Below are 12,229 nucleotides of genomic sequence, written 5' to 3'. Positions count from 1 at the left end.
ATGAAAAAGGAAGATGTGTTGGTGTGTAGTGGACCAAAAAACTTAAAACTCAACAATGGAGGATTGTCTAAAGCTTTGTTAAGTGCTGCCGGTAGAGAAATGCAAGATGAACTATACCAGAATTATTCTAATGGCGTTGAATACGGAGGCATTGCAACCAGTAGAGGTTATCAGCTTCCTTGTAAATTTGTGTACCACGGGGCTCTGCAAAAATGGGGAACCAGTCAACCTGATCCATTATCCGTAATTTTAAAATCATAATTGTTACTGTTTATATCAATGAAAAAACCATGTTTTGTAAAAGTTAAATATAATTTCTAGATTCAGTAAACTATATCATTTTGCAGATTTTTCCTGCAGTAAACTGCTATAGTATAATTTGTATTCTTGATATTATTTTGATATTTGTAGACGTTAGAGGAATTTATGATGACGTGTCTGGTAATGGCAAACAGTCATTGTAGAAGTTCCATTGCTTTTCCAACACTTGGACTTGGGTTTCTAGATTATCCTAGTGATCAAGTAGCGAAACTGATGACAAAAACAATAGGAGACTTTAGCTTCAAACAATCTGCTGTGAATATCAAGGACATTGTCATTGTAGTCTTTGAAGAAGAGAGACTGGTTAAATATTCAGAATGTAGGTGTAATAATGTCTATTTCTATTATTTCTTTCAATTGAAATGTATTGTTAAATGTTGCGGAAAAAATGAATGAAAATTGGTTTCTTTAAAATTGAATTGAACGTTTGGAAGCTTATTGTTAACAATTTGGGACCAAAAAATAAAATATAGATAATATAGATGATAAATGTTTCATAACAAAAAAAAATAAAATAAAGTTATTTTTTATACTAGGTATTCATGAACGAATTACAGTCAGGAAGTGGATATTCTAGAGCCCAAGTTGCCATAGGTTTGGGAATGTATATTTTGAAATAAGTTATGTGAACCTTTAGAAGAATCTAATTTCCTTCTAGTAACCTTCTCTTGTTAGGTAATGCAAACTTTTTACTCCTTCATACAGAAGCGATTTTACATTAATTAAATTAATGTAATTGCCTTCAAAGTACTGAATATGAACCTGATCATTCAATATTAAATATTTACATCCTCTTAATATTATCTTCTTTATTTCTCAAGAAAAGCTTTATTGTTTATTAATCAGAAAACGCCGTTAAGTTTAGTATTCTTTAGCAGTGGCGCTTCCATCAATGTTCATAATATAAAATGCAATATTTAACCTACTTAATTCTACGTTAGTCTTTCTTAATTTGTAAGTCCGGAAATGAAATGTGGCAACATGTGCAGGATAATATTCCCGCTTAGCTCTTTATTCCTTTAGAGTAAGAGACAAATTCCAAAAAGGGATGAAATCGTTCTTGAAAAAGATGTAATTTATGGAAAATTCGAATTTCTGAATGTAAAACACCCAAGGCATGAAGAATGATCATTCTTTGCAAAAATATGCGTAAATCCGAGTATAAAATCATAATATCACAGTTTTCCTCAATTTTCAGAACATTTTATTATACAATTAAATACTGTAGACGTACTTTTTTCCACGGGGTCATAATTCCGCGGAATAACAATTTCTGTTTAATCCGCGGGTAGAAAATTACGCGGATTTTCTAGATTGTCACTATATGCCTTACATTTATATTAAGTACGCTTGGACAAATTTCCGCGGAAAAGTTGTGACCGCGTACATAGCGTAAATTAATACCACGCGGAAAAAAGTACTTTTACAGTATACTGGCCAAAATTATTTTAAAAAAATAAAAATCAGCAATTCTTCTTATTTTGAATTTTATTTACCGATGAGTATTACGTAATTTAAATCATTTGTGTATGTGTTATTAAAAATAAAACTTTTTTAGTCGCTTCAGTCCCAAACAGATCTAAAAACTTACAATCAGTTCCACAACGAGGCACAAAAGCTTACCTTGATTATAAATATGAAGAAGCGCTCAGATCTCCACCCTACTGGACCAAATATACCTCCGACATAACACTCAAGGGGTGGAATCAGAAAGTAAAATCAGGAAAGTTCCATTTAGAAAATATTGACCAAATCACTCATGGATCCATTGAAAATGCGTTTAAAAAAACTTTAGGAAATGTCCGTATTGTCAGCATTCAGAGATTAGAAAATGTCGAATTGTTTCTGAAGTATGGAGAAGAATGCCAGAGGCTATTCCGAAAAGCAATCGTAGAGGGAAATTTCACCCCACTGGATAAAATTCCACAGTCAAGTGGGCCCGTAAAAGTAATGGGTTCATTGAATACCTCCATGACAACACATACTCATTCCGAAATAAATGAGTACTATTTTTTCCATGCCACGAAGTCTCCTGATGTTGACGTCATTTGTAGTCAAGGACTGGATAGCTGTCTTACAGAGAACGGGAGACTGGGGACGGGAGTGTATGGAGCTGAAGTAGCCTCCAAGTCACATCAATATTCAGGTAATCCCCAAACACTCAATGGTCTTTTGGGAAATTCTCAAACTTGATGAATACGTACACCATACTACAAAATCATACGTAGGCTCAAAATCGCTGCCTTATTTGTATTTAAAGATTCTTTTGTGTATAAATAAGGTTCTAGATAAAGTAGTATGAATTTGAGCACTGAGTAACTACTCGAAAGGTTTTATAATTTCTAGGTATCTAGACTCTAAATGCAAAGGATTACGAAAAAATACATACATAATTATAACAAAAAAGGCCAAAATATGTGCCTAAAAGAATATTAAATGCATTCAATTTTTCGATAAATCCAAAATAACAGAAAAAAAAATAAAACAGTTGAACCACTATCAATATTGATTTTACAAATCTTTCTTAATATTTCCGTTTCTTTTATTTAGAATGTGACAGTCAAAACCGTTATCCAATGTTTCTGGTGAGAATGAGTCTTGGTGACATTTATCTGACCAGTTCAGGTGGAAATTATAAGAGGCCACCATGCAAAATCTGTACGAACCCTGTATGTGCCACTCACCATGAAATTCAGTGTAGTGGCAAATGGTGGAGCCTTTTCAGATCGAGAGTTTGTTGTTTATGATAGAAATCAGTCCTATCCTGAATATCTTATTTAGTACACTTGTTAGAGGAGGCTGGCTTCTGTTTTATTACCGGTACATTTCATAATTCATGGCTGATGTGTATAATAAAGGGTCAGTTGACACGTTTCTCAATAAATTACAATTGTTCCAAAGAATTTGCCGTTAATGTTTTGCTAATTTAAAGTTTAAAAATATGTTTTATTGACTTTGTACCAATTGTTTTATCAACTTTTTAAGCTATGAATTATGTCTGCAATGAAAATAAACATATATGTATTATGGATTATTTTTCTAGTTGGGACACAATGTAAGTTCGCAGAGAATATATTATGCTAAATAAAGACATACTAGGTTTTAATTTTACGCTGCAAGAAATTAATTCAAAATTTCGCATAAGGATTTAAACGCTTTAAAATAATAATAATAAAATTTACGATGGGTTTAATTTCGCGGAAAATTAACAAATCGCGAACATAGCGAAATTAAAACCATCGTTAATATTTGCCAATCTACAGTATTTGAATTTCTAACGAGTGCAATACGAGGGCTGTTCGGAAATTATTGAGACATTGTGTATATTTTGCTTTCTAATGAACGCCTTTCGGTGAAAATTTGCTTATACGTTTGACATACACTAAATTTATATGAGCAAGAAATATTTTACAAATATCAAATATTTTCTCTACAATGTTATATAAATGTGTCTATAGTAGGGGTACCCGGAGCAGTCGCGGAATCAGATATTAAAAATATGTAACACCAAAATTCTAACTCTTCGTGGATCCATAAGGAGAGCGAATATAATTAAGTTTAAGTGTATAATTTTTCAGCTTTGTTTCAAATTCATGTTGTGCAACTTTGATAGAATTTTGATCAGAAATACGGAGATCATAAAAAAATTAAGCGCGGTAGAGAAATCTGCTAACGACGAGAAAATAGATTTTGACGACTCAAGGGCGGAGCAGCCAGAATACCTAAAATTTTGTGTAGCGCAATGTAGAACTCTTTTTAAAACTGAACGACCTGCTAAAACAATAACAACGAGAAAAAATGTGTTAGGGTTTGTTTTTTCAGTGGTATACATTTTTTTTACAATAATTTTAACCAGAGTTAAATTAAAAGATCTGAACGACCATGAGTTATTACGTACAGTATTGATATCGTTATGGTATTAAACCCGCGTTGCATAAATCGGCACTGCATGATTCTTAGTCATCCTTTCCCACAAATGAACATTTTTCACTTGGGTATGGGGTAGCAACAGCATACATTTTTAAAGAATAGTTTAAGAAAAGAGACTGTTTGATGTTTGTAATGTTATATATAATAACAAAAAAGGAAGAGTACTAAACGCTTTCCGATCGTTTCACAAGCGAAACAATCTACGGCTAACGTAACGCTAATTGACGTAGCGATGCTGCTCCGGGTCGATAGACATATGCATATTTATTACTTCACTGAAACTTATCTAATTATCATAGGAATTTGAAATTTTGCATTAGCTCTTTAGTCGTTCTTTATAAAATGTTGATGAATTTTCATAAAATTATCTCCGTCCATTGTAAAGTAAATGTAATTGTCTCAATAATTTCCGAACAGCCCTCGTAATTTCAATACAATGTTTTGCAAGAAGAAACAGGAAGTTTGAAAACTTCAGCAGATAAGACAGAAAACAAGATTTAAGCATTTTTGTGAATCTCTAATTATGGCAGCTCATGGGTACAGGTGAAAGTTTCTCAAATGCAAGACAAACTTCAAGTTCAAATTCAAGAGAACGAAAATAATGGTACCCAAAGAAATGTATTGTCACAAGGAAAACACCTGATATAGGTGAACTCTTACACCAATCGTTGAAACATTACGGCCAAGTTTATGTATTTCAAAAGGAGTTAAACCTCCAGGGTCAAAGTCAAAGGGTCAACATTGATGTTGCCTAATGGAAGGTCTTGTCATGAGGAATACACAAGTGAAACATTTTCAAAATGTTTTAGAGATGTATGAAGTTTTTCAACTGCAAAATTTATGGGGGTATGAGGTATTTTCAAGAGTGTAAATTTTACATAATTCAAATTTCTTCATTACATTTTCATTGAAAGGAAAACTGAAAAAAATACCATTCGGACTCTTCTGTGTAGGAGATAAGAAAATTGTTTATGGTATATATCCTTTAAATGTACTTATAGTCTTGTGCGTCAAGATATAAATCCCCCCCCCCCCCAAAAAAAAAATCGCGAGGTTAATGGATTGCCGATTTATAGTTCGATTACTATTTCCCCATTACTAAATATCAGAAAAAACAGTGGGTTTGTTTTAAAAAGATGTTTATTCGTTATATTTGTATATTCATGTTATTTTATAAGGGCATGCAACGTCATTGCTAAAATGTTCTGCAATCATCTTAAAACTTGAATATCAAACTCATAACGAGTGATCTCTACAGGTGAAACCAACTATAAGTCTCCTTTCAATATGTCTGTCTTTTTGATAAAATGTATCTTTGACTGTCGTCAATCTGTCCCAATTGATTTCAAACAAGGACCCCTAGAAATTTAACAGGTGGGATCAAGTTGCTAGCTAGAAGGAGTAAGTATCCCCTGCCGATGGTCACATCGATCGTGATCCCTTTGTATTCATCAAAAAGACATGATATTTTATAGTCAATTCAAAATAAAAACAAAGGCCTAACAATCAATATGAATAGGTCAGCCAAAATACGGCCTAATGAAAGGTAATATTTGCTCACAAGGTCATTATTACGACCATGAAGATTTAAACGGGGTTGTTGAAGTTCATGTGACATCAACTTATCTGTCAGTATCCTATCTTGCTTTAAAAACTGATCGAACTCGGAACATTTTCTCGCGTATCGAATAAGTTCAGATATGTAAACACCATATGCAGGTGATAGAGTGATATTGCTTCATAAATCAGGAAAGTTGACGAAAAGATGGAATATATACTGTAACGTGTCTTATATTTATTGCAGTTTCTCATCAATCGCTTATTTCCTTATGACAGCATTTTTCTCATTCCATCTGTTGGTGGTTACTTGTAGATTAACAAAACAAATTTCCTTTTAAAGACAATTCTTAGATACCTTCATAGATATATATTCATGTCAGATAAAATATTCTTCTCTTGCACATCACATTACATAAAAGGTAAATAAAAAGAAAATTATATAGTCAAGTTAAGTCACAAACTTGTTTTTGCTTACATTTTTTCGCTAACAAGGAAGATAAACTTCACATGACATGCCTTTTGTTATCTGAAAGTATACTGTATCTTGGAAGTACTAGTATGTAAAATGTTTTTGGCAATTTCACACATTTTTATTTAGATTTCTCAGAAACACTTTTTTTTGTCAGTTTGGATACAATGTAAGTGATAACATTTAAGACTTTGAATTTATCAAATCTTCTGCTTCCTGGTTAATAAAAATTTCAAACATGGCTTATCAAAAGTACTTGAATTATTAAAATAAAATCTTCAGTTTTCAGTGATCAACAGAAAGTTTCCAAAGGCATCGTGACAATGACTACAGACGGTGATTGCAAATCTTTTAATATCGGCAATATTAGAGTCCTCCTTAGGACAGGGAATCTTTGTAAGCAACAGGTAAATTTTCGAGCTTATTTGTCCCCTATTGGCAAAACAGTAATGGACTCTATCAGTTTTCTCCTCGTATGTATGTCTCTGTCCGTCTACCTGTCTGTCCGTCCGTCTGTAAACTTTTACATTTTAGACTTCTCCAGAACCATTGGGTCAGTTTCAACCAAAGCCATGAAACGTTTTTTGGTCATATTCTGTTTTTTTAAGAGTAGATAATTTAAAATAAGTTAAAATTAAATGGCATCTTTATTTTTTTTATCTCCTGAACTAATGTTAAAAACTTGTTGAAAGTTGACACTTACATGGTTGTATATGAAACCTTTCATAATGTTAATTAAAATTCTTTTAAAATCATGTCTCCCGCGGGTAGATTGGGGTGACAAAAGGGGATCCAATTGAAAGAAGGGAATGTAAGAAAAGTCTTCTCAGGAACAACAAACCCATGATAAGTCATATCAATACTGAAACATCCGCAGGTAGTGTGGATCCAAGCCTGTTCAAATCATGACCCCTTAAGTAGGGTGGGCCAAAAATGGAGGATTTAACTTTTATTGGAAATGTTTAGGGAAAAAGTTTTTAAAAAAATTCCTCTAAAGATTGTTCATATCATGGTCCCGAGGGTTTGGTGAGGCGACATTGGAGGATCAAATTTTTACAAAGAAATTTATCGGAGAAATCTTCAAAAATCTTTGTCACAAGAACAGCAAAGCCATTTTTAGTCATATTGAAATGGAAACATCCTAAGGAAGTGTAAATTAAATTCCTTTCAAATCATTGTTAGGATGGAGTAGGATGAGATCACGATGAATAGATTTAATTTTCTCAAAAATCTTTTCTTTTCCTCAGGAACTCCAAGTCATATTGATTCGCATTGATTCAAAAATCATTGTTAATATTTGTAAACATATAGACAATCCGAAAACTCTTTAGTTCAAAACAAACTTAAACAAATGACCCAAAACCTGAATTAGATCCACCTCCATAGGCGTTGGAAGCAAATTGAAATGGGGGGGGGTAATTGAAAAGGGGGCTAAACCAACAAAAAGGTAAACACCAATGTTCAATGCCTATATAATATATAGATTTGCAAAAAAAGTGGGGCCCCCCCCCCCCCCGGTTCCGACGTATGACCTCAATGCTCTCGAACTTTAATGTACAAATACCAAATTTGAAAGAAATTACCTGTTTAATGATACAGGCAGATGTGTTAGTGAGTAGTGGACCAAAAAACTTACAACTCAGCAATAGCGGGTTATCTGAAGCTTTGTTGAAAGTTGCTGGTAGAAAAATGCAAGATGAGCTAAACCAGAATTATTCCAATGGTGTTGAATACGGAGACATTTCTGTCAGTGGAGGTTATCAGCTTCCATGCAAATTTGTGTACCACGGAGCCCTGCCAAAATGGGGAACTAGTCAACCTGATCCATTATCAGTAATTTTAATATTATGATCATTTTTTAATATATTATAATTTAAACATGACGATAAATGCATTTAAAATTTTAATTGTATTACACACCTGTTTTCTTTGGTAAATTGTTTAGATTCGATTGATAATCATGGTATATATTTTGGTATTTTTAGACGTTAGAGAAATTCATGAAGAAATGTCTGGAAACAGCAAACAACTATTTTACAAGATCCATTGCTTTTCCAACTCTTGGAGTTGGGTTTTTACATTATCCTAGTGATCAAACAGCAAAACTGATGGTCAAAGCAATACGAGATTTTACTACGAAACATTCTCGTATGAATATCAGGGAAATTAGTATTGTGGTGTATAAGGGAAGCCATGACTGGTCCAGTGTTCAAAATGTGAGTTGTGACACCCCATTTCGTTTTTATTTTTTTAAGATAAAGAAGTATCAATTCTGCTGAGAGAAAAATAATTAACTGTCAGATTAAGAATGTTCTTTGCAAATGATTGACTGTAATTTGATATCTTCTTGGAGTTAAAAATACGTTGATAATATAAAAAATGTATTTTTGGAAGTCATAACTATTTGTTTTGTTTTTTTTTAAATATTCTTCCAATTGTTAAACTAGCTTTCTTATATATAATGATCACACATAACAATGATTATGTGGAAATTAATTACATTTTCTTACACCAGCAAAGTCACCAAAAAAATCTAGAATAGCACAAGATACCAAATGAAAGATATGGAGGTAAAGAACAGTATTCAAGATCAGAAGTCCATAAAACAAAACAAAAAAGGAGCAGAGCAAACAAGGACCTCCAAAACATCAAAGGTGGGAATAGGTGCCATGGAGGAATAAGCATCCCCTGCCGACCGGTCACACCCGCCGTGTGCTCCTTGTCGTGATCGGGAAATAACGGCAAAACCGTCGCCAATGCAGTGTATAAATAATGGACTAACAATTATTTTGAAAAACGTCAGTCAGCTTTTGACTCAATGATAAATTGTATTTGCTGATGAGATCATTTTATCGACCATAGAACTTACTAAATGATTACTTTAAACGAGACTGCTGAAATTATTGTTTCATCAAGTTGTTCATTCGTAGAGCATGCCTTTGCCTATCGAATCAGCTGAGATATATAAACTCAATAAACGTCAATACCCTTACTGCATGAGTAAGGGAAGTTGACGATAGAAAAGTTAAAGTCATCACGTTTATCATAATGCTTGGTTGTTAGATTACTATTGATGTATTTTTGAAGTAAAATATCCAAATATGAAACAGATGTGTCAGATTCTGTGGTATCTTTTATCTCAAACTCAACAGGATATATCGTATTGACATAAGAATGAAAAATTACCATTGTTAATTAACAAAACGTCGTTGATATATCTAAATGTCGAGTTGAAGGCCACGGCAAGTGTTTTCTCTTTTTTACGCATAAGCTTTTGCACAAATTCTACTTCATATGAGCACAAAAATAGGTCTGCTAATAATAGGGCGCAATTGGCACACATGGGAATTCCAATAGACTGTTGGAAGACCTGGTCCCCAAAAACAACCTACACATTGTTCCATTTGTATTGAAAAAGCAGCTGTCAATGATATTAAAAAGGCTGATCTTTAATTTATCGTGGGGAAGGTTGTGTATAAAATTGAAAAGTCGTACTTTTTTAAGCTGTTGATTTAGGTAAAACTTGTGATTTCAAATTGTCCAAAAGTTCTATGGAATACATATGTATCCATATCTGATTTACACCACTTTTTAAATATATTGTTGCACAGTACTCTTGTTTCTGATTTACTACCGTTTATATCTTAGTGAGGCGTAATGAAAGAGGCTTGGTTGAATATTGACTGGAACCTGCTATGTATCTTTTTTTGAAGTTTCTGAATCTAATTAAGAAATAAAATAATGTTATTTAGTGAACATGGCGTTATGAATAACAATTGCTCTGCTGGCATATTCCATGATGCGCGCTAGCGCATCATGGAAAATATGCCAGCAGAGCTATTGCTATTCATAATGCCATGTTCACTGAATAATCGTTGTTTATTACTTATATTTGCATTCTTTGATTTTTTTTTTCAAGAATATCAGAGGAAATCCTGACTTACATAAGGACGCAGCTTCTTGTCTTCAGTAAAGAAAAACATACGGCTTTAAAATCAGTAAACCTGATTAATGCTCCTTTTCTCTAATAAATCACAAACATATTTATAAAGTTAAAGTATTTCCCTCTCAAACACAGTTATCTGGATACATTTTAGCAGCGCCGTCATCACATTTTTGTTTTGTTGCAGTTGTGACGTCATCGATCAACATTATTAAAACCCTCTGACGAAAATCAATAATTTAACACTATGATGAAAAATGAGAATGTTTTTATAATGGTTATTACTCCAGAATGCTTTTCTATAATTTTTTTTTAGTTCTTCTATTTATTTTTTAATAGCTGAAATCATTCTTGAAAAAGATATACTAGCTAGAGAATTTTTTTCTTTCTGAATGTTATTTACCCAAGTGTGAAGAGTTATCGTTCTTTGTTCAAATATGCATGATACAAAAAATAAAAATATGACAGTTCTCTACAATTTTTAAAAAGTTTTATTATACAATTAAATACATTGACCAAAATTGAATTTTTAAAGATATAATTCAGCAATTTTAAGTATTCTGAATTTCCTTTTTTTTTCAAAGAATATTGTTAAAAACTTATTTTTATTCCTCTTATGAAACAGTTCGTATATATACTTCCCAACACTAGTACCAAATCTAGTAGAGATTGTTCTACACGAATGTGATAGAGCAATTGCACTCCTAGTGGAAGCATTTGCGTCTATAGTGCTATGAATGCAATTGATGACTACATGTTCATAGCTGGAGAGTGCAGTGGCTATTTAAAAATTCATTTTGATTCTTTGGGATATTAAAAATATTCAAATTGACATGTATTATTTAGACAGGTACCAGTTCTTACTGTATCAGAGATACAGGACGGGGCTTGAGGCGAGAGCGATAGCTCGAGCCGAGCCCCGTCCTGTATCTCTGATACAGTAAGAAACGAGTATTCTAAATGACTTGTGACATGACCTTTCCAAGGACCTCACTAATTTACATGCGTATTTGGGTGTATATCTCCCAACCAATCAGATGATTTTGCAGAAAGTTGATTTAGTATCCCATTTTAAGCATTCTCAACTGAAATGCCGAGTGAGATGGACGTGCAGGTATATATCATTTTAAAATTATTTAAGGGATGCATAAATTAATTTGTTTTCCATAAATTTTATTTGGATTTGATTGCGCAGGTTTTTTTTCTCTATGCAGCTCTCGCTGACATTTTTTTATTAGTTTAAGCTACGATTTAATGCAAAACATTTTGATATATGAGAATCATGTGGGAATATTTTTGAAACAAAAATGCTTCGGGAGATCGTAGATTCTGAGAGAAATGTCCGACAATGTCCTCCACCGGTCGTCATATACAAAATTGAAATAAGCAGGGAGGAAAAGGGGAGGGGGGGTATTTTATCTTCACTTTTCATTAAAATGTAGAGTAACCAAACGGGGATACAGCACTCACTGCTGCCCCCATCCCAAATTTGAGTTTTTTTTCTTTTTCGCTTTCTTAAATTTTTTTTTCTAAACTTGTATACATACGGTTTTTATTTCAACAACAAGTAACGAATTGACGCACATAGGTGTTGGTTGATTATAAGTCTACCCCCATGGAATACGATTTTCCGCTTTTTTTTTGGGGGGGGGGGGGGGGGGGGGTAATAATTTGTTAACTGCCCCACTCCTTTTTAAAATGTTGAATCCGATAATACCTTTACGTTGTAAAATTTTATTTTTAATTCACCTCAGTTTTTGAGTAAATACTAAGAGTTCTATGGCGAATTGAACGATTGTTGTGTCTGTATACGGATACAGCTTTCCGTCATCGTTAAAAATAAACCGTACTTTATCGTTGATATTTTGCAGATACAGTACAGTTTCTGCTCATTTGCATAAGAAACGCCCACAAAAAGTGTTCTGTATCGCAGTTACAGTATGCTTGACTTCAAAGGAAAACTCGCCGGGTCATGTCACAACATTAGCTACTAATTAAATATTAAG

At 33.1% G+C, this 12,229-nt stretch overlaps 1 protein-coding gene across 1 annotated transcript; it reads left to right on the top strand.

The window, feature by feature from the left end:
* LOC134249919 (macro domain-containing protein PG1779-like) lies at positions 1 to 2,011 on the top strand. Its single transcript, XM_062732274.1, has 3 exons — positions 1 to 243; positions 412 to 624; positions 1,880 to 2,011. The coding sequence occupies exons 1-3, from the start codon at positions 1 to 3 to the stop codon at positions 2,009 to 2,011; spliced, it is 588 nt and encodes a 195-aa protein (XP_062588258.1).
* Positions 2,012 to 12,229: the final 10,218 nt, after the last annotated feature.

Source organism: Saccostrea cucullata, unplaced genomic scaffold, assembly GCF_032062105.1.
Source record: "Saccostrea cucullata isolate Sc308-1 unplaced genomic scaffold, CSIRO_AGI_Scuc_v1 ctg2430, whole genome shotgun sequence".
Classification (NCBI taxonomy): Eukaryota; Metazoa; Mollusca; class Bivalvia; order Ostreida; family Ostreidae; genus Saccostrea; species Saccostrea cuccullata.
This window is presented reverse-complemented; position numbering and strand designations above follow the sequence as displayed.

Coding starts and splice junctions, on each gene's coding strand:
- LOC134249919 (XM_062732274.1), top strand. CDS start 1: ATGAAAAAGGAAGATGTGTTGGTGTGTAGTGGACCAAAAAACTTAAAA. Junction 244..411: donor GTCAACCTGATCCATTATCC/GTAATTTTAAAA, acceptor TGATATTTGTAG/ACGTTAGAGGAATTTATGAT. Junction 625..1,879: donor TCTTTGAAGAAGAGAGACTG/GTTAAATATTCA, acceptor AAACTTTTTTAG/TCGCTTCAGTCCCAAACAGA.